Here is a 25,901-nt window from a genome sequence, read left to right on the forward strand (position 1 = left end):
GGGGTCCACCATATCCGCCCCCTCCTGCATACCCCCCACCTCCTCCCATCCCTCCCCCGCAGCTGCAGCGGGTGCCACTGCATGCGCTGCAGCATCAGCAGCTGCTGCTGCTGCAGCAGCAGATGCGGCATCTTCCAGCTGCAGCGCAGCCAGCCATGTTTGCACCTCATTGGCAAGAATTGCATCAGTATCCTCAGCAGCAGCTGCAGTGGCTTCCCGGCGGAAGGCAGCAGCAGCGGCAGCAGCACCGCAGTGCTGCTTACAGAGGCAGGCAGCCACCGCCGCCGCCGCAGCAGCAGGAAAGGGCGGGACTACCTCTAGAGCAACAGCAAGTGAAGTTTTCCTTGCGCTCAGCTCACAAAGACTCTCAGATGACTGATTCTTATCCGCAGCAACAGCAGCAGCAGCAGCAGCTGCAATACCAGAGCTCCGGCCCACGTTCTTCCTCGCAACGCCTCTATCCTCACTCTCGTACGCCGCCGCCGCCGCCGCAGCCGCCGCAGCAGCAGCAGCGACAGCAGCAGCAGCAGCAGCAGCAAACGCAGCGGCCACGAAGCCGCGCTGATATGTAATGGCTGCCTTCTTTGAAGAGATGCTGCAGCAGTGGCGTAAGACTTTTTCTTTGCTCCTCCCCCCTCCCCGCTGGGGCCCCTTGGGGGCCCCTTGGGGGGCCCCTGGGGCCCTGTGGCTGGGTGTGAGTTGATGTGTCTACAGTTTGCGGCGAATTGCCAGCGTTGTTCTGTCGAGTTGTCTTTATTCTTCCGGACTAGATAGCCTGCTGCTGCGTGCTCTGCTCTAAGAAGCAGCAGCAGAAGCAGCAGCAGAAGCAGCAGCAGCAGAAGCAGCAGCAGCAGAAGCAGCAGCAGCAGAAGCAGCAGCAGCACGTTTTTCTCCGTCTGCATCGCCATGGTGCAGTGACCAGCCAGCGCTTTGTCTCGCCGGCAGCGTCGGGTGTTTGTTTCCTGTTCTCTTGTGTTGTAATTATTTAGTGCAGCAGCAAAATTCTGCGGCGCAGTGACTTGTAAATGGGCACGAGATGCCCTCTTGTCTCCTCGCGAGAGCCCACTGAGGTGTACGTACACCTCAGCACGCAGCGTCTCACTCCGTCTTGTCGGTTTGGTTGTTGACCCGGTTAAATTTCATTTAGTTTGTCACTGCTGCTGCTGCCGCGCTTCCCGCTGCAAGGGCGTCTCTGCCTGCTGCGCTGCTGCTTCTGCTGCTGTGGGGCCCCCGAGGGGCGCATTTCGTGGCTGCTGCTCCTGTATGCCCGCGCTTAGCTTGGCAGCCATAAGTGCAGCAAAATGGGTTAGCATTGTTTCACCGCGTGGCGGCTCGTTGTGACCAGTGGTCCACTACACTTCTGCCCCAGCAGCTACGTGGCTGCGAGGTGTGCGTACCGCCGCCTTAATCGCAAACCAGACGCAGCAGCAACAGGAGCAGCAGCAGGAGCAGCAGCAGCGGCAGCAAGTACACTGAAAAGCTCCAAAGCCCTGCTGCGTGCCTGGCAACAATTGGGAGTCAAGTGGAGCAGCCGCAGGCCGCCTGTGAAGAAACACCTTGTGTTCGGCAACAGCAGCAGAAGCAACACTAGCAACAGAAGTAACACTCGCAGCAGCAACACTAGAAGCAGGAGAGGCCAGCAGCAGGAGGACCCCCGCAGTAAGGCTCGCGCTGCAGGAAGGCGACAATAAACTCTACAGCCGCAGTGGCAGCAGCAGAAGCCAAGGAGCTTTGACAGCTGCTGCAGCCGAAAGCTTGGGGGCCATTTGGCCTTAAATCATTCCCACTGGAGGCACCTCACTGGCGCTGCTGCTGCTGCTGCTCGTGGCCCAGCCTCCTTGTGTTGGTGCTGCTTGATGTGCCGCTGCATACAAACCGTCAGGTTACTTTTTCTTTCACCCTCTGCTTCAATGAGCTAGTAAGCACAGAGCTCCTGTGCTGCGCAGGAGGAGAAGCTGGCTAGCTAGCCAGCCAGCTGCGGCTAGCTGGCAGCTAGCTGGCTCGTTTTTGTTTTCTTGAGCTGGCGGCACAGCAGCTTTGTGGCTCAACTTAAGAATTTAGGGGGCTGGGTTCGGCAGCAGCGAGGTCGCGTAGGTGCGTCGGCAGCTGCTGCTGCTTCAGAGGCTAAACAAAACCTTTTTATTTTTGATTTTTCCCCCTGTGAGCTGATATGAGCTGCGCTGATGCCCCGGAGGGGAGGCTAGGCTGTTGCTGCTGTTGCTGCTGACACTGCTGCTAAGAGTGCTCACCCTGCCAGGAGGTTCTGCCTGTCCCACTCCGCAGGGCGTTGAGCCTCAACAGAAGCAAAGCTGTCAACAGCAGAATTAATAACCCCACACATTGTCGCTGCAGCATAAGTCTCAGCGGCGGCAGCAGCAGCAGCAGCGGAAGCCCCAGGAGCAAGGCACAGCCGCAGCCGACAACTGCCAGAGACCAGCCCTACCCAATACTGCTAGCACATGCTGCTGTCTGAAACCCAAGAGGTTTTTAGTTTCTTTGTGATGCTGCAAAAGCTGCAGCAACGGCAGCGCCCGAGCAGCTCTTGGGCGAGCAACGTCACAACAGCAGCAGCGGCAGCTGCATCACTCGAAAGCTCAAGAAGGCTGCAGCATATGCTGCTTGTCTCCTTGTGGCCCTCAACATTCTCTGCAGCTCCTACGGCAGCAGCAGCAATTTACAGGGGCAGCTCTCCAGGCTGCCCATTGCCGTCCGTCCCTGGCGACGGCATCGGCAGCAGCTGCTGCAGCAGTAGCAGCTGCAGCACCATCTGCAACTGCAGCAGCAGCAGTCGGAGCAAGAGCTGCAGCAAGAGCACGTGGAGGAGCAGCTGCAGCAGCTTCGGCAGCTGCTACCTCCATGTGCGGCGACTCAGCCGTGCATTCTCAGCAGCGGCGGCAGCAACCCCGGTGACAGCACAAGCAGCAGCAGCAGCAGCTCCCTCAGTGGCAGTAGAGAGGTCAGCAGCAGCAATAGAAGCAGCAGCCGCGGCTGCTGCATCAAAAGTCACTTCGGTCGCAGGGGCCTCTGCCTCATAACCCAAGAAGTAGAAGCAGCAGGAGCATCAGCTGCCTTGCTTGAAGTGGGAGCAAGTTGTGAACCATGGACAGCCAAATGTCTCGTTAAAATTCAAGTTTGGCCCAAGCAGCAGCAGCAGCAACAGCAACAACAATGCTGAGTAGACAGAGCGTCGCATCCCATGGAGGGCTGGAGCAGCAGTGGTCTGCTGCTGCTGTTCCGGAGTCCTCCCAGAGCAGCAAAAGCAGCACCTTTGTGCAGCAGCAGCTCAGCAGCGAAAGCCGAGCACCAGCAGCAGAGCGATCCGCCGCACCCTCAACAGCTGCTGCTGCTGCTGCTGCTGCTGCACCAGCAGCAGCCGACAACAAGCAGCAGCAAAGCCTCTCCGTTTCGTCTCTTGTTGGAGCCCTCGTGCCGCTTCCTGTGCGCCCCCCGCCATCTTCCTCCTACAGCCATGCAAGCTTTTGTGCTGCTGCTCCTGCTGCTGCTGCTGCTTTGCCGCCGCTGGTGCGAATTGTTGCGGTGTCTGCTCTGCTGACATCTCCTACCTTTTGCTGCAGTCAGGCAATTTCGCAGGCTGAAACAGCGGCAGCAGCAGCAGCAGATGCGGCAGCAGAAACAGCAGCAAGAGCAGACGCAGTTGCTGCTGCTGCGGGGTCCTTCCAAAAGGGCAGCAGCAACATTGAAACCCCAGAGGACAAACAGCCGCAGCAGCAGGAAGCAGCATTTCTGGGGTCCGCTGGGGCGGAGACGGCAGCAGAAACTTCTGAGGAGTCTGGCGCAGCAGCAACAGCAGCTACAGCAGCAGCCACAGCAGCAACGCTGCAGCACACAGTGTCTGCTACCCTAACGGATGACTGGCTCACAAGAGGAGGGGAGAGCGCAGCAGCAGCAGCAGCGGCTGCTGCAGCTGGTGCTGGGGCCGGTGGGCCCTTCGTTTACGCTGCTGCGATCCATGACTGCGTCAGTATGTGCTGCAGCAGCAGCAGCACCAAGCAGCACGCTGCTCTGCGGCGCTGTGTCTTTCTGCTGCAGGTGCCGTGGCAGCTGACTGTGCGGTTCGTAGACAGAGTGACAGCAGCGCGATCGTTTGCTGCTGCTGCTGCTGCTGTGGCTCCTGCTGCTCCTGCCCCCCGCTGCAGCAGCAGCTGGGACGATGCTCTCCCCGCGTGGTGCAGAAGCAGCAGCAGCCACGACTTCCTTAAAACAATGCTGGGGCCGGGGGCTTCTCGGATGCCGTGTGAAGTGCGCTGTGTCCCGCTGCTGCCTGCTGCTGCTGCTGTAGGCAGCAGAGGCGACGGGGCACTGGAGGGCTGCTGCAGCAGCAGCTCGCAGCACTCGTCTCACCGCCTTGGCCTGGGAATCTGCAGCAACAGCAGCAACAACAGCTTGTCGTCTCTGGCTTCGGCCAGGGGCGTTCTGGGGCCTTTCAAGTGTGTTTGTGCTGCCTCCACCACAGCAGCAGCAGCAGCACACCAGCAGCACCAACAGGGCCTCTGCAGCATCCCCTTGTCTGCTCGAGCTCTGCCGCTGGTGCTGCAGGACCGCTGCAGCAGCAGCAGCTGCTGCTGCTCCAAGTCGTTACGTTTGGGCCCTCCAGGGGTACCCCGCCGCCCGCCGGACTTGTGCTACTGCTGCAGCGCAACGAACAGCAGCAACTGCTGCGGCGGCGTTCGCCTGCTGCAGCAGGCGAAACTGCTCTGCTGCTGCCAGCACACAGAGTACATTGTTGGGGCTGCTCTTTTGGGGCCTTCTGCCGTGTCCCCTCTCTTGCTGCTAGCTACTGGCTGCAGCAGCAACACCTACCTTTGGTCTTTGCAGTCTCCCACGCTACTTCAGCTATGCGGAAGGATATATATGCCGCCTCTGCAGCCGCAGCAGCAAGAGGATCAGCAGCAAGAGGTGCAGCAATACAAATACGCATTGCTAGAGAGTGACGAGAGGCAGCTGCAGCACTCGCGTGTTGCCTTCGGCTTTGAGTCTTCCTCTCCCTTTGCTGCAGTGCCGAACATGCATGTTCTCTTCGTGTATCTGCCCTGGTCTCATCAGCAGCAGCAGCAGCAGCAGCAGCGGTGCGTGGTAGGAGCCTTCATAGTAGATGGGCTGGCCAGGGGCGCCCGGGGTCTCCCTTCGCTGCAGCAAGTAGCAGCAGCAGATGAAATTCCCCTTTCGTCTTTTCATGTTGATGATATATCGGAGGTCGTTCTTGCGGAGCCCAACCTTTGGAGTGAGTTCGTTACTGCTGCTCCGGCTGCTGCAGCATCCCGCTCTGCTGCTGCTGCGCCACTCCTGCTGCAGGTCTTGTTGCTGCTGCGGTTGATACAGCTTCTTCTGCTTCTGCTGATGAAGGCTCTTGTTGCAGCTTTTCCCTAACGTGCCGCGTCCATAAACCGTGCTGCTTTTCCTGCGAACGCAAAAGCTGCTGCTGCTGCTGCTGCTGTTCGCTTTGCTGCCAACTGCCACTGCCGCCGCCAAGTGTTTTCAGTGATCTTCTGCAGAGCGCTTGCTCTGAGGTGTTGCTGCAGCTGCTGCTGCTGCTGCTGCTGCGGTGTACCTGCAGGTGACATGATGTGCATCTCCGTCTCATCCGCCTCAGAGCTCGACAACTTACTGGGGGCTCCTGGGGCTGTCTTGGGAGCTGCTGTCTTCTCAGGGGTTCCATTAGCTGCGGGCAGCATTGCAGCAACTCCAGCCTTGCTGCATGCTTCGCTGCCCGCGGGCTCTGGCCTTCCTGCAGCAGCAGCAAGTGCTGCTGCTGCACCCGCAGCGGAGACTCCGCAGCTGCTGTGGGGCGCCCTCAGCGGCTTCCTCTCCTGTCTTATTCCCCCCTGTCGCATGCGAGTGCTCACGGCGAAGGGGGACGAGCTGCTGCTGCTGCTGTCTCCGGTGCTGCTGCGCATTCCGAAGGACAGCAGCGGCAGCAGCAGCAAGGCGCTGCAGGTGCGCTACGCAGTAAGGTGTCTGGCAAGTTCCTCGCTGCTGACTGAGCTGCCCGCGCTGCGCTGCTTCTGCAGTGAGCAGCGGCAGCAGCAGCAGCAGCAATGTCCTGTTGAAGACCTTGGGGTTCTTGAGGGAGACACGGAAACCTTCACTGGCAGCAACGCGAGCAGCGTGGAAGCAGAGGAGGGCGGCAGTCCCTCGGCAGCTGCAGCAGCAGAAGCCTCCGCTGCAGCAGAAGGTGCTCCTGGAGCGGCGGTGTCTGCAGCAGCAACAGCAGAAACAAAAGGCGGGTTGCTGTTCCGGGGATTCTCGTCGCTTCCGCAGCAGGCTCTGGATCTCGCCTGGTCTGCGGAGACAGGTTTGCTGCTGCTGTGGTCTAGTGAGGGGCTTCGTGGGGGTGTTTCTCCCTTGCTGTCTCTCCAGTCAGCCGCGCTGCAGCAGCAGCGGCAATTACTGCTGCAGCAGCCGCTGCAGCTGGGCTGCAGCCCTGCCTCAACAACACACCTGCCAGTGGTGTCTTGGGCGTCGTTCCTGCCTGCATCTTTTCTCGCGCTGCTGCAGCATCAGCATCAGCAGCAAAAGCAGTTTCAGCAGCAGCAGCAGCAGCAGCGACAGGAAGGGCAGCTGCTTCTGCTGGCCCCAACGGGGCGTTTGCCGCTTGTACTTTGTGCTGCAGCAGACGGGCGGCAGCTGCTGCTTCTCCAGGTTGACCCTGCTGCCTCAGTTCTAGGGGTGCAGCAGCTGCAGCTGTTGCTGCTGCACCCAGAACGCGGGGAGCCCGTAGGCCACATGGCGGACCTAAACATGGAAGCCATTGTGAATCTTTTCACTGCATCGCAGCAGCAGTTTTATGAGCAGCCGCAACATATGCAGCAGCAGCAGCAGAAGCAGAGTCAGCAGGCCCTGCTGCTGGCTGCGCAAATTGTGGAACTGCCCCTTGCTTTGGCCTTTCCTGACGCAACGACTTCTTTGCTGCTGCTACTGACTGTTTCGCTTCCTCCCAGGCAGCGGCAACAGCAGCAGCAGCAGCAGCAGGTCGCGGAAAGGGCTCTCTGGTTACTAGTCTTTGCAGTCGATTCACGCTGCTGCATCGTGCAGCAGCAGCAGCATTCGCACAAAGTAGAAGCAGGAACCGGGTTAGCGCTTTCGCTAGTTGGAGCCTGGAGAGATGCGCGCGGGGCTGCAGCAGGAGCAGCAATTGGTGCTGCTGCAACAGGTGCCTTGAACTTCAGCAGCAGCAGTTTCTCGCTGGAGGGCCACCAGCTGCCGCTGCAGCAGCAGACAGCTGCTACTGTTTTGACCCCGGAGCGCCTCGCTATTGTGTCTCCATTTTGGCTGCAGGAGGAGCGGCTTCAGCAACAGCAGCAAGTGCTTCGGTCCCATTCGGTGCCACTTTTGTTGCCGCCGAAGGAAAAGACAGTGTGCAATGCAGCACCAGCAGCAGCAGCAGCAGCAGCGGCCTCACCAGAGCATGCTCTGATTTACTGTCTGCGTATCTTCGCCTCGCCAATCGGCAAAAGGCCCTCAGCCACAGATGCAGCAGCAAGTTCAGCAGCAGCAGGAGCAGCACTTTCGCTTCTGGCAGCTGCCAGCATCCCTGGAGAAGGAAGCCGCATTCGTGCAGTTTCTTTGCAGCCCGACAGTCTCGTGCTGCAGTGCAGCAGGACGCTTGCTGCTTTCGTCTTTTCCCTTCGCGCCCTGCCGCTGCTGCTGCCGCCCTGCGCCGCATGCATCGGCAGCAGCAGCAGCAGCAGCAGCGAGTGGGAGCAGCGAGTGGATGAGGGCCTCATTAGCTTGCTGATGCTGCAGCCAGACGCATCGCTTTCCGCTGTCTTGCAGCGCCCAGGTGCTGCTGCCTCGAGTGCCTCTTTTGCTGCTGTGGCATTGGCCGGGGACCAAGCAGGAGATGTCTCTTCTAGCTTGCTTCCAGATGGCCGTCTGGCTGTCCTGGTGAAGTCTCAGCAGCAGCAGCAGCAGAGTGCGGCTGCTGCTGCTGTCGCTCCATATGACCACATTGCAGTGTACCTGCAGGACAGGGTAAACGCTGCAGCAGGAGGTGCAGCACCAAGGGAGTGGCTTTGTGTCTTTGCTTCTTCCCGAAGCAGCAGCAGCAGCACTGCGTGTGTATATGATGCTTGGTGGTCAAGTGATGGCTCGCTGCTGGTGCAGATGGAGGCGCCGGGTGCTGCAGAGAGCAGCAGTGCCCGCAGCAGCAGCAGCAGCAACTCGTTTTTCTGCTTCCGACAGCTGTCTGGGGAGCTGCTCACTGCAGCACGAGGAGTAATTCCCGTGGCTGTGTCGGCAGGAAGCGAGGTGTGGGGCCCTGCTCCTGCTGCTGCTATTGAAGCTTTTCGCGCAGAAAGAGAAGCAGCAGAGCAGCAACAGCAACAGCAAGTGCACGCGATGACTGCAGCAGCAGCAGCGATCAATGTGGCCATGGCACGTGCAAGGCAACAGCAGCGCCAGCAGCAGCCCGGAGCTGCTGATGTGCAGCAGATGCAACAATTGCAGCTGCAGCAAAAGCTAGATGCCCTAGCCAGTGTAGACCGGACAACGCAAAATCATGGAAGCTGCTGCATGTACAGTCCAGAGGTGCTGCAGCAGCTGCTGCGCTGTGGCTACGCAGCAACAGCACGCTGGCTGCTGCTCGTGCTGCTGCGGTGTCTGCTAGCTGCGGGGCTGCCCCCGACTCTTCCAAAGCAGGAGCAGCAAGAGGCAGCAGCAGAAGCAGCACGGCCTGATGCCCCCTCCAGTTTGGAATCCTTAACCCCCGACGCCGAACACCATTTGGCGTCGGAGGCAGGGGAGGTTTGCTGTTGCATATGTGGGGCTGCCATCGCTGTGGGGCCAGCAAGAGCAGCAGCAGGAGCAGCAGCAGGAACTGACGGCGCTGCTGCTGCTGCTGTCTGTGCTGACTGCCAGCCAAAGACGGGCTGCGAGCTTGCGCGGCTGCTGCAGCAGGCCATGGCTGCAGCGGGGTGTCTTTTGACAGATCTAATCTCGCAGCAGCAAGCAGCACAATACCAGCAGGACCTGCTGCAGAATCAGGAGCTCACTGCAGCAGAACAGCACAGGTTGCTGCAGCAGCGCCGCTGCTGGCCCAGAACTTCTGCGGCATACGTACAGTGGGCACAGCGCTGCCTTCCCTCAAGCCTGCAGCCTTCGCCTGCTGTTGCTGCTGCAGCAGGTGCTGTGGCAGCTGCAGCAGGCCCAGAGAGTCACCTCACACAGTCACTTTTGAGTGCTAGAGGTGACTCGCTTTGGCAGCAGCAGCAGCAGCAGCAGCAGCAGCGGGACTGGATGGATCGCGTAGGCGGTGGTTTGTCGGGTTCCTTGTTTCCAGCTGCAGCAGCAGCATCAGTCACAGCAGGAGCTGCAGCAGCAACAAACAGCCGGGCTAAGCCTGCTGCTTTTGGTCTTTTTGGACCCGGGGATGAGGGGCCCCTTGGAGCTTCTGAAGATGACCCATTTGATGTCAGGGCACTTCTGGGTCTTGACACTTCAAAGGAGGCCCCTGGGGATACTTCTCAAGAATCATCTGAAGAGGTTTTTGAAGACCGCCCCGCTGCACCAGCTGCTTCAGCGGCAGCAGGCGGCACAGCAGCAGCAGTCAGCGAGGCTGCAGCAGCAGGGCCACAACAGGCAGCGCCGACAGCAGCAGCTGCAGTTCTCATGGCACCTGTCCGCGCTTTGCCCACCAACGATGAATATGAGCAGCTGCTGCAGCTGCTGCAGCTGCCGCTTCCGGGTCTCGCGCTGCCGCCACAGAAGCAGCTACTGCTGCGGTGTTTTATTCGCGTGCTGCAGCAGCTCGACCAGAAGCAGCAAGAGACCTTGCGAACAGCTGCAGCTGCAGGTTTGGCTGCAGACTTCCCTGCTGCTGCCGGCACTGCAGCAGCTGCAGCTGCAGACGTTGCTGATGCAGCGAGGCAATTCGCAGCAGTAGGGGACAACAATCACAGTAACGACGCCAACACAAGCAGCACGCCCAACGACATTGAGGCTGCTGCACGGGAAGTTGCTGCTGCTGCTGCTACAGCAGCGAAAGCCGCAGAAGGCAGCCTACAGAGCTGCAGCACGGACAGCAGCCGCCAGCGATTTTACACGGCGTTGCTGTTGCTGCGGGTGTGTCGCCGTTGTATCTGCAGCTGCTGCGCATCACCTTTGCTTCCGTGCTGCTGCTATCTCAGCTGCGCCATTGCTGCTCTTGCTGTTCACTGCATGCCAATGGGGCTGCGCAGCTGTGTCTGTGTGTGTCTCAAGGAAGCAGAGCTCGCCGTTGCTGAGCAGCACAAGCAAATGCAGCAGCAGCAGCAGCAGCAGCAGCAGCAGCAGGCTGCCCAGGAGCGACAGCAGCAGCAGCTGCAGGGAACCTCTGGCTCAACCTTCTCCTCCCCGAGCAGCTCATCTTCTTTCGGGCGGCCGCCCCTCTCTGGTGCTGCTGCGCCCTCTGCTGCTGCTGCTGCATTGCCAGCAGCAGCACTGCTCAGCAGCGAAGACATCTGCTGGTGCTTACACGCTGCTGCTGAAGAAGACTTGATGCAGCAGGTGGTGCAGCAGGCGAGAGAAGCCCATCCTGAGCGCCGCCTTGTGTGGCCTCATCTTCGCTTGGTATTTCAGCTGCTTATTCACTTCTGAGATTTTGATGCAGCTTGTTTGCTGCTTTTGCTGCTGCTGCGCTTCCTTCGTTCCTCCTCCTGTACTCTTCACGCATGTCTCGGTTTTGCTGCTGCTCCACGCTGCTGCTGTAGAAAAACCTGCTTCGATGCACCTTCTTACTGCGAGTTCCTGTGTTTTTCTGCTGCTGCTGCTGCAGCGGGGCGTTGGCTTCTGGCTTAGAAGCCCCTCTACTGTCCGGCAGCTCTGCGACTTTCTATTAGCCGATGCTGTCCAATTAGCAGCTGCAGAGCAGCAGCAGCAGCAGCAGGGATCGCTCAACTTTCGGGGATCTGGGGAGGAGGGAACAAGTCCGCTTCCCACGGGGGCATCCAGTGCTACTGCTGGGGCGGGGGCTGCTCAGCAGCAGCAGGGGCCTTCAGCAGCAGCAGCAGCAAGCCCTTCTGACCTAGTGGCCTTGTGGGCAGCTGTGAGCGGGAAAAAGAGCCTAATTGTGGCTTCTTTCAAAGCCCAAGGGAACGCAAAGGTAAGGAGGCAGCCGCTGCAGCAGCAGTTGGTCGATTTTGAAAATTTTCAATGTTTCATTGCTCTTGTTTTTTCTCGCATTTCTCTTTTTCTATGTGCCTCTGCTCTTGCATATTTGTTTAGCTGCATTCCTCTGCTGCGATAGTTTCTCTCTTGCCATTTTAAGTTTTCCATATTTTGTTTCTGGCCGCCTCCGTATATACTTTCTGTGAGATTTCTGTGTTTCTGTTTGGCCTCCGCGGGCTCCATGCATTTGGGGTTTTGCTGCAGTGTTGTGATTTGCTGCTGCTGCTGCTGCTGCGCGGGCCTGCAGGTGGTGGAGTTTCTGCAGTCCGACTTCGCAGACCCCCGCTGGCGCTCAGCAGCAGAACGGAACGCCTTTCGCCTTTTGACTCACCGCCGGCCTTTTCTGGCTCTGGCCTTCTTTTGCCTGGCCTGCAGCTACAGGGAAATCGCGGATGTTTGCTGCAGGTGACTGCAGCAAAGACACCCCCCGCACTTTCGTGCTGCTGCTGCTGCCCGCGATTGCCGTGGTTTTATTGCTGCTTAGGGTCGTAATGCTGCTGTACGATAGACGTGCTGCTGCTGCCGATGTATTTGCTGCTGCTGGTGATGATGAGGTGCCTGCCGTTGCAGCAGCAGCAGTTGATGCTGCTGCTGTACGCGCAACCTACACAGCAGCAAGAAGCAGCTGGATTCTGGCTATCGCTTGGCTTAAAGGTGCAGCAGCAGTTGCTGTTTCTGCTCTCTGCTAGCCGGACACTGCTATGAATCAACTCCTCAAGGTGCTGCTGCTGCTGCTGCTGTTTCTGCGCTGCAGGCTGCTGACTGACACACAGCTAGCCCTCTTCTTGTGCAGAGTCGGTGCGGCCGTTTCCTCTCCCGGGGCGCCTCCTTTAGGGACAGATTATAACACAGGGGCCCTCCAGCAGCAGCAGCAGCAGCAGCGGAATGCGGCTGCAGCATCAGGCAGCAGGAGCGACTCCTCAGGTCTTGCTGCTGCTGCTGCTGATGGTGCTGCTGCTGATGCAGCCGAAATACGCGGAGACTTTCCACCAAGTCCACTGGCATGTGATGGCTCTCCTGCTGCTGAGTACAGCAGAGTGCTGTTGCAGAGGCTGCTGCCGACTGCAGCAGCAGAAGGGGACATCTGGCTGCGCTTTTGCTGCTACTGGCTAGCAGGGCACTACTCGAAAGCGTTTGACGCTCTTCTGCCTCCTTATGCTGGGGCCCTGCAGCAGCAGGAGCAGCAGCAGCCCCCGCAGCAGCCTCAGCAGCAGCAGCAGGAAGTGCTGCCCTTTAACCCGCGCACGTACTTGCAAGGCGTTCAGCAGCAGCAGCTAGGGAGGCCGTCAAGTCCTTTCGGCAATTTGCCGGCAGAAAGAACGGCGTCAGCAGCGGGAGCAGCCTCAGGAGGAGGAGCAGCAGCAGCAGCAGCAGAAGATGATAGGGTGTATGAGGGAGGCTGCTGGCGTGTCGCCTCTCCTTCTCTGTCTCTCATTCTCTTTCGAGCAGCAATTAAGCAGACTTTGCCGATGCGTCGAGCGCAGCAAAAGCACAAAGAGAAACACCTGGAGCAGCAGCGGCAGCAGAGTTCCGTACTGGAGTCTTTCTATGGAGTTGACGACAGCATGAGGAGCAGATGCACCAGCCGCACGAGCAGCAGCAGCAGCTGCAGCAGAAGCAGCAGCAAGAGGTGGGGCAGCCCTATTGAAGGCTCAAGGACAGCTTTTGCTGCAAGTGGCAGCCGCAGCCGCGGCAGAAGATTCAGCAGAACTGATAGTTTCTTTGCGTCGCTCCGAGATCTTCCTGCAGCAAACAGCGGCGACAGCAGCAGCAACAACAACAACAGCAGCAGCAGGGCGAGGAAGTGCCGTATTTGCTGGTGGGGTTTCGTGGATCCAGCAGGTGCAGCAGAAAGTGACATGTACCTCTTGAGCTGTCTATACACTCGAGACAGGCAGCCATTCCTCGCTGCTGTTGCTGCTGTCTCGCTGCTGTCGCTGCGGGCCTCCCGCTGCGCCACTTTGAAGGCCTTAGATGAAGTATTTTCTCCAAGTAGTTCAGAAGAAGCCCCTGAGCAGAATGCGCTGCTGCCAGACGCGGCACTTCCAACGATTTGGGGGGCTCTGCATGCGTTTGCTGCTGCTGCAGCCCCACCCTTGCTCTACTCTGCTGCGCTGCAGCAACAGCAGCAGCACCAGGGACCCTCAGCAGCATCTGTTTTCAGGCTCCTCGACTTGCAGCCAAGTCTGCTGCTTCTGCTGACAGCTCCCGCGTGGCAGCCCTCAGTTGGCGCCCATCGCTGCAACGACAGCGACAACAACAACAGCAGCAGCAGCAGCAGCTTAGCTTCGTTGCTGCGAAACAGCACGGACAGCCAACACCCACAAGTTCTGTGTCTGCCCACTGACGTTACTGACAACGCCTTGCTGATGCTGCTGTCATCTTTGGATTTGACAATTGAGCTGTACAGTCAGTCCGCGCTGCTGCTGCTGTCGCCGCTGCTGTCAGGCATCCGCTGCAGCAGGAAAGCGCTGCTGTCTCACTGCCCCTTCCGTCCTTGCTGCAGCTCGTCAGCAGCAACAGCAGCAGCAGCAGCAGAGGAAGTGCAGGAGGCCTTGTCGCTCCCAGCCGAAGCCAACACCACAGAGGGCCCCAACAGCGGCTCCAGCACTCCAGTCTTAACACCAAGAAGTCAAGAACTGCTGCGGGGGTCAAGTGGGCGTTCGCTGCAGCAGGCTGCTGCTCGTCTTTCTCTGTCGTTGTGCCTTCGTGTTGCAGCTCCTGCTGCTGCTGCGAAGAGAGTGGCAAGGTGCAGCAGCAGCTGCTGCGGCAGCAGCAACCCCAACCACAGAAGCAGCAACGGCGGCTCGGCCACGCGTCTACAGTGCCCATGGGCAGTGCATTCTGCGCTGTTTGATTTGCTGCAGCAGCAGCAGCAGCGGCGCGGGGCGCGGCGCCTGCTGGCAGCAGCAGCAAAAGGTGCATCGCCTTCCTCCTCTTCACAGTCACTTGCTGCACCGGAGGGCCCTCTTCCTGGAAGCTCCTTAGAGACGGAAACAGACAGTGTCTTTGTTGCTGTCTCCTCTCAGCTTGTTGCGCTGGCTCACGCGCAGCTGCTGGCAGCAGCGGAAGCAGCAGCAGATGCACGCAGAATTACTGCTGCTGCAGCTGCACTGCAGAACCAGCAGCAGCAGGCCCTGTACGAAGAGGGGTCCTTCAGCATCTCTGCTGCCGTGGCAGGCCTTATACTGGTGCCATCCTGCAGCACTTCAGCTGCTGCTGCTACTGGGGATCCAGCTGCCGGTGCTGCTGCTGCTGCAGATGACTCCTCTTCCCACTTCGGCATGCCGGTGCTGCTCCCGCTGCTGCTGCAGCTGCTGCGAGACACCCTGGAGATGCCGTCTATACACCCCAAAGTCTTGGGAGTACCAGCGCTGTATTGTTGCCTGAGCTCCTGCGTCAGCGAGCTGCAGCAACAGTTGCAGCAAGAGTGTTGCTGCTGCAGCTGCAGCAGCTGCTGCACTTGCAGCTGCAGCAGCGACAGCGGGTGTGGAGAAGCCGCATTGTCGTTGCTGGAGCTGCGGCGGCTTTACAGTGTCTCAGCTGCCTGCTGCTGCGGCTTGGCCTTGAGCTTGTTTTCGTGTATGCCTTCTGTCTTCTCCTCCGACAGCAGCATGCTGCTGCAGCACATGCCGTCCGCAGCAACTGCGTCGGCAGCAGCAGCAGCCGCAGCAGCGCCTCTGGGCTCGGAGGGTCCCGCATTGAAGAGAAGCAGCAGCAGCATTGGCAAGCCACATGCAGCTGTTTTGTCTAGAAGCAACAGCAGCAGCAACAACAACAAATGCGAGGAGGACAGAATGCTGTCGCTAGCACATCAGGTGGCAAAACTGCTGCAGTTGATTCTTTCCAGGCCTCGATGTCTGCTGCTGCAGCAGGATGTGCTGAAGCTGCTGCAGCAGATCCTGGAGCCGCGCTGGGTCGACATTTCCCACACAAATGCAGCTGCAGCCGAAAGAGGAGGGGCAGCAGCAGCAGCAGCAGCATCAGCGCCTGCATTTGCTCTTGCTGCTTGTGTTGCAGTTAGAGTGTTCGAGTTTCTCGTGGAAGCAACACAAGCTGTACAAACAGAGACACAGCGCACAGCAGTAGCATTGCTGGGGCAGCAAGCTGTGCTGCTGCAGCAGCACCAGCAGCAAGCGCAGCAACAGCAATATGAGCGGCAGCCTACAATCTCTAATATGCCTCTGCAACATCAACAGCAGGACTCTACAACGGCAGCACGTGCAACAGCAGCGGCAGCAGCAGCAGCAGCAGCAGCAGAAGAGGCATACTCCCTTTGCAGCAGCTTTTATTGCCTGAACTCGTCTCTTGTTGAGTTTCTTGGGACACAGTTGCGGCCTGTCTTCATGCGCTCTCTGCTGCCTGCTGCTGCAGGGCTGCTCCCGCTGCTATGCGACTCGCACACGCACTCCACTTCAGCAGCAGCAGCAGCAGGCTCAGCAGCAGCACGGCGCACGTCTATGCTAAGCGCAGCAGCAGAGAGCTGGGGAGGAAGAGGGATGGGGTGTTTGTGGGACGACCTCTGCTGCTGCAGCCGCATGCAGTGGGCGCTGCAGCAGACATCCTTTCTCCCGCTGCAGCAGCTGCCGCCACCCGCGCTGCTGCGTCCGCTGCTCCACAGAAACTCTCTGTTGCAGGCAGTGCGCCACCTTACCAACAGGCAGCAGCAGCAACACCACCACCACCACCATCACCATGTAGACCACCACCAGCAGCAGCAGCAGCAACAGAAGCAGCAGCATGTGCACCCGCACAGTCACAGCAAAGACGGGCAAGGCGAGGATCACGTGTTGCAGCTAGACGAGCTGCAGGAGCAGATTGAGAACAAGCATTTGCAGCAGCAGCAGCAACAGCACTTTGGTCCTGATGCAGCACACCACCATAATGCAGCAGCAAGGGAGCGGCACGCCGCAACACCTTCCTGCAACAGCCCCACGCCCAGGGGCTCCAGTAGGCGTTTCAGCAGCTGCTTCCCCACCCAAGATAAGGGGCAGCAGCAGGAGAACCAGCAGCAGCAGCAGCACCAGCAGGTCATTTCAAGCCGTGTAGCGGAGCACATGTTAGCAGCCACCTGCCTCCCTGCTGTTCCTGTTGTTGCTGCTGCACTTTTCCCTGGGTGGCTCGTGCAGGCTGCATGCAGCAGCAGCAACGGCAGCAACGCCTTCGAGGTGGTAAGGCACAGCCACAACCTGAAACCACTGCAGCAGCAACAGCAGCAGCAGCAGCAGCGACAGCAAGAGGACGGCAGCATAGCTGCCTTAAGCTCGCTAGTACAGGACTGGGCCGTGCTGCCGCTTGGAGCGTTATTGGGGTCAGTTATTGCTGCGTGCAGCTGCAGCAGCAGCAGCAGACACACCATTCCTGCTGGCCTTTCTGTATCTGGGGATGTTGTGGCGAGTGTATCTACATCTGAGGGGCCCCCAAGGGGCCTCCGCTCGCTATCAATGCCCTTGTCGCTGCTTGGGCTGGCTACCCAGAACAGCATGCGTTGTGCTGCTGCAGTTGCAGCAGCAGCAGCAACAGCGGAGGGTCGGTATAGAGACGCGGCACGCCGCGTCAAGTACCAGCCGCTGCAGCAGCAAGGCGAGCAACAGCAGCAGACGGAAGCAGCAGCACACCTGCCGCAGCTGCTGCAGCTGCCTTTAGTCAGCGACATCTGCGGGCCTGGTGGCGCCTTCCCTTGCTTGCTGCGGTCTCACCGGCCTTTGTACGCGGTAGGAGCAGCAAAAGAAGCGGCAGAAACAGCAGCAGCATCAGGGCTGAGCAGGGAAGGCAGCGAAGACTGCGTGCTGCAGCAACAACAGCAGCAGCAACAGCTGCAGCAGCTGCTGCATAGGCAGGCCGGCGCTGTGGGAGTGGCCGAATGGGTGGGGATGCTGCTTTCCCGCGACGTCTCCCTTTACACGGTAACTCAAACTTCACGCCTGTGCGCGTACTCTCGTCTGCTGGCTCGTGTCACCGACAGCAGCAGCAGCAGCAGCAGCAGCAGCAGCAGCCCCGTATTTCCGTACGGAGTCTTCTCCCCACTATCTGCCATGCGGTCAGCCTTTGAGTTCACAGGAGTTATTGCTGCACATCCCTTTTTGCCCATTTTTGCTGCGCTGCTGAGGGCCCCACAGGGACAGACAGAAAAGGGGGGGCCTTCAGTGATAACTCCTGTGCTGCGGCCATTTGGTTCGGGGGCTCGGAGCCTTCCGAGGTCCCCTCCCGCAGCTGCTGCAGCTGCTGCAGCTGTTGCAGCAGCAGCAGGTTCTCGTGCTGCAGCTGCGGACTCTGCAGCAGCAGCAGCTGCGGCAGCAAGTGACAAAAGCGGCTCAGACGTGCAGCGCCTCGACACTTTAGAACGAAGTGCAACCGAAGTCCACGAGCAGCCGCTGCAGCAGCAGCCACAGCAGCTGCAGCGACAGCAGTCTGGAAAGAAGGGACTGCACGCGCTTCCCTTGCTGTTGCGTTTGCAGCAGCAGCAGGTCGGGCCTTCCGGGCAAGCGCGGGCAGTTGCTGCAAGCTTGGCTGCAGCAGCAGCAAATGAAGTGACATGTGCTGCGTGGGTGCCCCAAGGAGATAGTATCCTTGTTTGTGATGCAGCAGGATGGGCCTACCTCTTTTGTTTGCTGCGAGGTCCTCTGCTGTCCCCTTCTCTCGTAGCAGAAGCCCTAAGCGCCTCTGCTGCAGCAGCAGCTGCTGCTGCGCAAGCTGTTGCATCTGCTACGGCTAGGCCTGCTGCAGCAGACAACAGCTTGACGCCTGCGAGCCGCAGCAGCAGCACAAATATGCGCAGCAGCAACAGCGCCAGCTATGATCTGCAGCAGCAGCGCGCCTGCAGGCCGGCACTTTGCTGGAGGCCCCACACTGTGACGCAGCAAATAGCAGCAGCTGATGGCAGCGGCGCCTTTGCTGTCACACTAGGCGTTGGGCTGCCGCAGCAGCTGCTGCAGCAAGACACTTCATTAATTGCGGGTGCTGCTGGACCCCGAAGTCTGCTGCAGCGTTTGGGATCGGGGGAGACTGCATGCGGCGACACAGGGGCTCCTTTTGTTGCGGGCAGCAACCACTGCAGCAGCAGCAGCAGCAGGGGGGCATTGTTCAGAAGCAAATTTAAAAAGAGGCCCAATGCCCTGAAGCTGTTCGGGAGCCTTCGCACGACAGCAAAGGAGGGCGTTGTCTCTCGCCTGCTGCATTCTCGCTTCTTCGCCTTCAAATTTCCTGCTGCTGCAGCGTTGCAGCAGCAAAGACGGGATGCAGCAGCAGCACCAGCAGCTCCTTTTGTCGGGGGGGCCCCCAGGGCCCTCTCGTGGAGAGCGCGGGCCTTTAGAATTTCCTCCAGAGGCTCTCGTGGCCTTCTGCGGGGACTTGGGGGCCCTATGTCTGCTAATGGCAGCACCAAGGGTGCTGGTGCTCCCGCGAAGCAGCGGCAGCAGCGCCCGCAGCAGCAGCAGCAGCATGCAGACGGGGAGGAAGATGAAGAGGCTTGGTTCGACTCGGCTGCATGGACTGCCAGTCTGTGGGGTTTGGGATCTTCTGCTTCTGCAGACTGTGAAGGCTCTGCAGAGAGCTCAGGTGTACATACACCTGACAGCAGCTCCCGCTGCAGCATGCCAGCTATCGAGGGCCCCTGCTTCGGCGTGTGGCAGCTAACGAGTGTGGGGCCCTCAGGGGGCCCCCGCCTGATTTCTGTCATAACTTGTGACGATTTGCTGCAGACGCGCGCCCGTCTTGCCAACTCTGCTGCTGCTCCTGCTGCAGGAAAAGCAGCAAAAAAGCAAGCAGCAGCAGCCGGCGAAGGCAGCACCTGGTCCGTCGAGGCCACGCACATCCCCACGTGCTTCTGCATGGCTGTGCTTCAGGAGGGCCCTGCCTGCTGCACTGCGTGTCTTGCAGCAGCAGCAGGGTGTTCAGGCAGCTGCTGCAGCAGCAACCTGACATCCACCTGCTGCGGGGGCAGCTGCGCTGCGCTGCGCTGCGTTGTTTACGGTGACACAGAGGGCACAGTGCATGCAGTGGACTTGGGGCTTGAAGAAGAAGTACTGCGCTGGGAAGCCCACAGGGGGTCATCTATTGTTTCTGTGTCTGTCTCCCGAGCTTCGGGCTGGGGCAGCGCAGCACCGGAGGTGTGGCTCGTTACTGCTGCTGCTGCTGGCGTAGGCGGCAGCAGCAGCAGCAGCGAGGGAACCGTGCTGCGCTGCTGGTCCATAGTGGGGCTAGGAGAGGGGGGCCCCGTGCTGCTGCATCAGCTGCATGTAAGTGCCGACGCAGTGATGCCTCCTGGGGTATCGGCCCGGCTCTCAGCGGCTCCGGGCCGCGGCGCAGCAGCAGCAGCAGCACCCGCAGCAGCAGCAGCAGCAGCAGGGGGCTCGAACGCACTCGCCCGCCTCCTCGGAGCCTACAAAACAGCGGACACTGAGGAACACGACAAAGACCAACAGGCCACAGTGTTCAGCTTGGGGGGCCGCAGCAGTTTGGTTGTAGAGGGTGGCGATATGCTGCTGCTGGCTAGGGTTTAAGAAAAAGAAAAAGCCAAATCTCCAAGAAAGCTGACAGGCAAATGGCTTCTGTCTGGGTTTCGCAGGAAATGCACAGGGCTCAGTGCACAGCCAGCGCGCAGCTGCTGCAGTCAGAGTGCTGCTGCGTTCAGCTGCTGCATGCATGCACGGAATGGCCCAGCTTGCTTTGCAGCAGGGCTGCGCAAGGCCACTTAGAAGCGTCAGAGCTACATTTAGGAACACCACAGCTGCTGCTGCTTCGAATAGTTGCAGCAGCAGCAGCAGAAGCACTTTCAGCTTCGTGCTCGGTTTTATGTTTGCGGGGACCTCTTCGTTTGTCTTTATATCTAGTATTTGCAAGTGCTTCACAATTATACGTAGAGTTATGGGGGGCCTTCTGGTGGTGTGGGGCTTCTTCCCACGGCTTATTTGCCGTATCCTTCGCGTAGCTAATTAGCTGCAGCGAGGTGTGGCTGCCTGAGACAAGATAAAGCTGTCTACAGTTAGCTGCAGTTAGCTGTACTTCATTGTGGCTGGGGCTCGACAAGTTCTTTTTGCGGCGGCTCCGCTCGACTGAGTACCTCCTAATTCGAAGTTTGTACCTTATTTATGAATATCAGGACTGCTTTTGCAGCTATGAATTTGTTTTACAAAAGCGGATGTTTATTCCTCTCTGAGGAGGCGCGGGGCCAATAGGCCGCGCCAAGACTCTACGTACTAATTAGTGAGAGACAAATAGCATGTGAAAGACGCTACCCGACTTCATTGAAAGAAACCAGTTCAGGTTTCAGAGTGCTTAGCTTCTAGTGCCCTAGAGAATCTACCCTTTACCCAAATACTGCCTTTTGCAGAACTGGGTCCCAGCAGCCCTAAAAACGGCCTCCGGCCTCGTTTAAAAGTCAAAATTTACCGGATTTCTCTGTTTCAACTCTTTAAAAAGTCAAAATATTCAAAACTTGGCTGTCTGTGTACCCTGTAGGTGCTGGAAGTGCAACAGCGTGGTAACTGAAGGCGCCTGGGGGGCGTTGAGTGTGGAGTCGCTCACGGGGTTCAGAGCTCACTGAAATATATTTCTTTTAAGCTGTTGAAAAGTATAAAGCAAATTATTCGATAATTTCTTCCCTCATATTTCACTGACATGGCCTATAGGGCCACCTGGTGGGCGCGCCGCTTGGGCTGGGGCGGCGGCGCGCGGCGGCGCCTCTCCGTCTATCTGCCAAGTGAAGGACCAGAGGAAGCAGCAGAAATCTACAAGCACAGTTGTCGAACTCATCTTTTATTAGATACATTATTTGGCTTTTGATTAATAGGTTGCTGTCGGTTTTCTTGGGCTGCAGTCTACGTCGGCACGTTGTGACCACTGGTCCGCTCTCCAATCGCCAACGCCCATCATTGGGCTAAACACCTCTCCAGCGCCTTATCTTGCCGGCAAACTTGGAGAAGAATAAACAGGTTAGCAAGGCTGCCTTCAGCCCCTAAGTAAGCTGCAGGACCTTTCTACATTTCAAACAAGCTCAGCAGAATTTCCAAGACCCACGCCTACCAAGCAATCAGTAGACCCTGACAGAATGCTTGTTTCTCTGTGTCCTTTGCATGCTGGCTTTTCTCTTGGTCGCAGCACAATGGTGGTCTTGAGGCGCCGCACGCAGCAGCTGCTGCTGCTGGGCACATTGGGGCTCTACGTGGCTGCTGCTGTTGCTTCTGCTGCTGCCGACGACTCCACCAGAGCGTTGCTGGAGGCGGAGCGGGCCGGCCACACTGCTGCACTTCGGGAGCGGGAAGTAGATGCTGCAGCAACGCGCATGGAAGCTGAGGCCGCAGCAGCAGCTGCTGCTGCAGCAAAAGCCTCGAAGCCAAGCGCCGAGGAGAGGAAGCTATACCCTATGGAAGCGCCCTACTACTTGCCAGAAGCAGCAGGACGCATTCTGGGTCTTGAAGAGGCATCAACGGGGCGTCTTGAAGTGCCAGACTGGACTTACGGGGTCGAGGACCCCCCTGAGGCCAAGCAGCAGCAGGGGGAGCAGGAGCAGCAGCAGCAGCAGCAGCAGCAGCAGCACACCCTGCACGAAGCCGTCAGAATAGACTTCAACAGACCCTTCCCCCCCTCGGGGCCCTGGGCCCCCGTCTACTTCTCCGGCAGGGGCCAGCAGTACCCTATGGGGCCCCTGCTGCTGGCCTGCGCGCGCAGGCCCAGCGGGCGGGCCACCTGCTACGTTGTTCCCCAAACCCCCTACGTCCCTGTAAGCCCCCCTAAACCCTAAACCCTAATCCCTAAACCCCAAACCCTCTCCCCTCCTCCCCAGCCCCCGAGGCCGGCCCTAGCGCTGCAGAAAACCCCAGCAGCAGCAGCAGCAGCAGCAGCAGCAGCAGCAGCGGGAGTTTGCGGGTGTTGTGCGTGTGGCGCCCCTCAGCCCCCTGGAACCACCTTGTACAGGGCCTGGGGCATGTGGGGCGACCGGGCCACAGGCCGGGCCTTTGTGTCCATCTTGGGGCCCACAGCAAGTGCGGGGGCCCTGGGGGCCCCCCCGTTTTGCTGCGAAACTTCGGGGAATGCTGCTGGCTGCATTGCATGCACGGGGCTGCCCAGCGCGTCTTACGACCCTTTGAATTCGGGCGAAGGACCTGCAGCGGGGGAGGAGCCGCGGGGCCCCGGCAGCAGCAGCAGCAGCAGCAGCAGGCCCGCAGAGTCCGAGAGAAAAGACAAAGACGCAGACTCTTGGCAGCAGGCCTCGCAGTTCGAGCCAGTCAGCCCTCAGGAGCTCTTCACGCTGCTCCCCAAGGTCAAGCAGCAGCTCGGAGGAGACCCCGACGTGAGATGGCTGCTGCTGCTGCTGCTGCTGTTGCTGCTGCAGCTGATGGACGTGCTGCTGCTGGGGAATTGTGAACTCCGGCCCCCCCGATGCTGCTGCTGCTGCCATTGCTGCTGCTGCTTTCGTGCCGCATTTCTCTGGCCACTGTTGGTGCTGCAGCTGCCTTTTACCCCTCCGAATGATGTGCTGCTTGCTGCTTGCTGCTGCTGCTGCTGCTGCTGCAGCCCGAGAACCTCCCCTGTGCTGCAACGGAGCCTCCGGCTCCGGGCGTTCCCACTCTTGGTGACGTCTTGCGTTCCCGCACAGTAAGTTCAAATGCTGAATTTACATGCTTTTGACTTTTTAGACCCTTTTGGTTCTTTTAATCCTTTTTATTCTTTAAATCCTGAATATTTTTTGTTTATTTGAATGTTTTTTGTTTATTTGGACCTCAGGATCTTTCTTTGTTCGAGTCCATGTTGAGAACTTCCCACGTGCAGCAGCTGGTGCCCTGCCCAATGACCTTCCTTGCAGTGCCTGATGACAGAGCCCGAGACTTCCAGGGGGCTCGGCCCCCCCCCTGTCTTGCTGCTGCACTAGCGAGGCCGGAGAACCAGAGAAACGTCCTCAAGCTCGTCGGGTCAGCTAGGGTTTAGGGTTTAGGGTTTAGGGTTTAGCGCCTGCGGCCTCGCTCATCCAGCGCTTACCGTCTGGAGCCTCGAGGCTACGGTTTAGGGTTTAGGGTCTGAGGCCTGGGGGCTGTAATTAGGTTTTAGTGCCCACCAAGAGCAGCGATTCTGGCCGTGTGGCTGGCCAGTGTGCTGCAGCAGCAGCGGGCGAGTGTGCTGCAGCAGCAGCAGGCCAGTGTGCAACAGCAGCAGCAGGGTTTTGCGCGTGTTGCTGCTGCAGCCGCATGGCAGCACTTGGCCGCCTCGAGACCCTTCCCGTTGGCTCCAGTGTTCCCGTCCTTTACGGCAACGACGGCCGTGTGAGCCGCCGCGGCCAAAACACAACTTGGAACAATGTGGAGCTTCTCAAGGACAAGATTGTCTTCGACAGAGGAGTAACCCCCTGCTGCTGCTGCTGCTGCTGCTGCTGGTTGCTGCTGCTGCTGCTGCTGCTGCTGTTGGTTGATGCTGCTGCTGCTGCTGCTGTTGGTCAGTGTTACAGGTTAGGGTGTTTTTTGGTGGCTGCGGTGTTGCGGGGGGTTATGCGGCTGTTCTGCCGCTGCTGCTGCTGCTGCTGCTGCAGCTTCTGCATTCCGTGTGGCTGCTCTTGCTGCAGCTCTTTCTCCGTTCCTGCTGCTGCTTCTACCCCGCGCGTGCTGCTGCTGCAGAGTCCGTGGAAATCTGCATGCGCTGCTGCTTTTGCTGCTGCAGGTGATTCATTTGCTGTCCCGCAACGACCTGGCGGACGGGGAAAGCCGGGAGCTGCTGCGCCAAATTGTTTATTGGAATTGCCTTCATGACCATTTGCTGCAGCACCCGGCCCTCACGCGGTTCGCGCTGCTCATGGTGGACAACCGCAGGTCTCTCCCCATCATCGGCATGCCTCCTGGTGAGGGTTTAGGGTTTAGGGTTTAGGGTTTAGGGTTCAGGGTTGATTTGTGAGATGCGAGTTCGAGTGTGATGCTGGCACTGGGCGCTGGCCCAGTCCTAGACCCTAAACTCTAGATCCTAAATAGACCCTAAAGACCAAACGCTAAACCCTAAACCCTAAACCCTAAACCCTTGGTTGTGCAGGCCCTCGGCCCGACTGGGTGGCTCGGGAAAACCCGGGTTGGTTTGCGCGGCCCGCGAACCGCTCCGCTGCTGCTGCTGCTAGTGAAGAGCAGCGAGAGAAAAGCAGCAAATCGGAAGCAGCAGCAAAGGAATCAAAAGAAGAAAGCAGCAAAGGCAAAAGTGCTGAGCGTCCTGAAGCTGAGGGCAGGCCCGAGCCAGAGCAGCAGCAAGCAAAGAGAGGCGCAGCAGCAACAGCTGCAGCAGCAACTGAGACTGAGAGAGGCGGCGCAGCTGAGGCTGCTGCTGAAGAGGCACGGAAAGCAAAGAAACCATCGCCCGCTGCCCCGGAAACTGCAGCAGCAGCAGCAGCAGCGGCACCTGCTGCACCAGAGGCTGAAGCAGCAGCGCCAGAAACTGAGGAACGCCGGCCCGAACCTGCGAGGAAAAGTGAGAGAAAAGCTGCAGACTCCCCAGCAGCAGAAGCGCAGGAAGAAAGCAGGCCAGAAGAGCAAGCAGCAGCAGCAGCAGCAGCAGCAGCAGCAGCAGCAGCAGAGGAGGAGCAGCAGCCGCAATAGTTAAGGCGGCGAGGGCTGAACGATGAAACCCTTCAATCGAAGGGAACTAAGGGGAGCAGCAAACGGGACGGAGGCAGCAAAAGTGGAAGCAGCATCCTCGGAAGCAGCAGCAAGTACCTCTGTGTCTCATGTCTTCTCCATATTTGTGATTTTGTGGCTGCTCGGGGCCCCGCATGAGCAGCATCAACAAAGGCGGCAGCAGCAGCTGCAGCAGCAGCCGCAGCAGCAGCTGCAGCAGCATTCGCAGCAGCAGCCGCAGCAGCAGCTGCGGCTGCCGCGAAGTTCCTGGTGACCGCCGGCATCTCTGTCACCACTGGACGAGGTGTCATAGTTAGGGCTGGCAGAATTAGTGGCTAGAGAGCAGCAGCAGCAACAGCTGCTGCAGGTGCTGCTGCAGGTGCTGCTGCAGTGCTGCTGCTTTGCTGCTGCTGCAGCACTGCGGCTACAGCGGCGCGTAGGCGTTGCTACGCCCGGCCCATTTGACATCCACGCATTTGGCTGTAAAGACACTTGACGTCAAAATCATGTCTTTTGCATTTTTATGAACTTAGAAATATAAAAGTTCTTATTTTTAGAACAGATTTTATATTTTTAGAATAGATCACTCCGACTCTCTTTAGTGCATGCACAGTCTTCGGAAGTATAGCATTAATGCTGCATGCAACACGCATGCAAGACGCATGCGCGCTGACACAGCATCTCATGCATGCATGCATTCGTGCGCCAGTGCACTTACGCATGCATGCATGCATGCGTGCATGCATGCATGCATGCAGAGTTTGTATTGAGTACTCAATACAAACTCATGCATGCATGCATGCAGAGTTTGTATTGAGTACAGCCCTCCAGAGTTGCCTCAAGAGGGTAAAAGAGTCAGCAGCGAGAAGAGCCCGCAGCAATTCCGGCAGCTAGACCAGCAGCAGGAAGGAGAGAGAGTTGAGCTTTGTGAGTTTGTGTTTGCTTCTCTTTTTTGCTGCTGCTGTTGCTGCTGCTGCCACTGCCGCTGCTGCTGTTGCTGCTAGCCCGTCATCTTGTGAATCTGTTTTTGCGTTTTGTGTCTTGACAGGGCTTTTTAATTTTCGATTCAATTTCTTTACTTGCCTCTTCTCTTTTGCTGATCTCTCTTCTTTTGCATCCTTGGTTCATTTTCTGCGAACTTTTTTCGGCTGTTTG

At 58.7% G+C, this 25,901-nt stretch overlaps 4 protein-coding genes across 4 annotated transcripts; all 4 read left to right on the top strand.

Moving 5' to 3' along the window:
- On the top strand, positions 1–572 carry ENH_00031750 (hypothetical protein; the record flags this gene model as incomplete). Its single annotated transcript, XM_013580176.1, has 1 exon — positions 1–572. A coding segment is annotated over one exon (572 nt), but the record flags the coding sequence as incomplete, so codon positions are not given.
- A 2,596-nt stretch (positions 573–3,168) lies between these two features.
- ENH_00031760 (hypothetical protein, conserved) lies at positions 3,169–19,664 on the top strand (the record flags this gene model as incomplete). The annotated part of the gene is made up of 6 exons (XM_013580177.1): positions 3,169–5,242; positions 5,576–10,080; positions 10,219–10,566; positions 10,772–11,098; positions 11,411–11,568; positions 11,918–19,664. 6 exons carry the CDS (start codon positions 3,169–3,171, stop codon positions 19,662–19,664), a joined length of 15,159 nt encoding a protein of 5,052 aa, XP_013435631.1.
- A 1,547-nt stretch (positions 19,665–21,211) lies between these two features.
- ENH_00031770 (hypothetical protein, conserved) lies at positions 21,212–24,728 on the top strand (the record flags this gene model as incomplete). The annotated part of the gene is made up of 7 exons (XM_013580178.1): positions 21,212–21,883; positions 22,055–22,453; positions 22,678–22,758; positions 22,888–23,072; positions 23,342–23,495; positions 23,812–23,989; positions 24,175–24,728. The coding sequence occupies 7 exons, from the start codon at positions 21,212–21,214 to the stop codon at positions 24,726–24,728; spliced, it is 2,223 nt and encodes a 740-aa protein (XP_013435632.1).
- A 22-nt stretch (positions 24,729–24,750) lies between these two features.
- On the top strand, positions 24,751–25,020 carry ENH_00031780 (hypothetical protein; the record flags this gene model as incomplete). Its single annotated transcript, XM_013580179.1, has 1 exon — positions 24,751–25,020. The coding sequence occupies one exon, from the start codon at positions 24,751–24,753 to the stop codon at positions 25,018–25,020; it is 270 nt and encodes an 89-aa protein (XP_013435633.1).
- Positions 25,021–25,901: the final 881 nt, after the last annotated feature.

Source organism: Eimeria necatrix, genomic scaffold (genome assembly GCF_000499385.1).
Source record: "Eimeria necatrix Houghton genomic scaffold, Enh_scaff230, whole genome shotgun sequence".
Taxonomy (NCBI): Eukaryota; Apicomplexa; class Conoidasida; order Eucoccidiorida; family Eimeriidae; genus Eimeria; species Eimeria necatrix.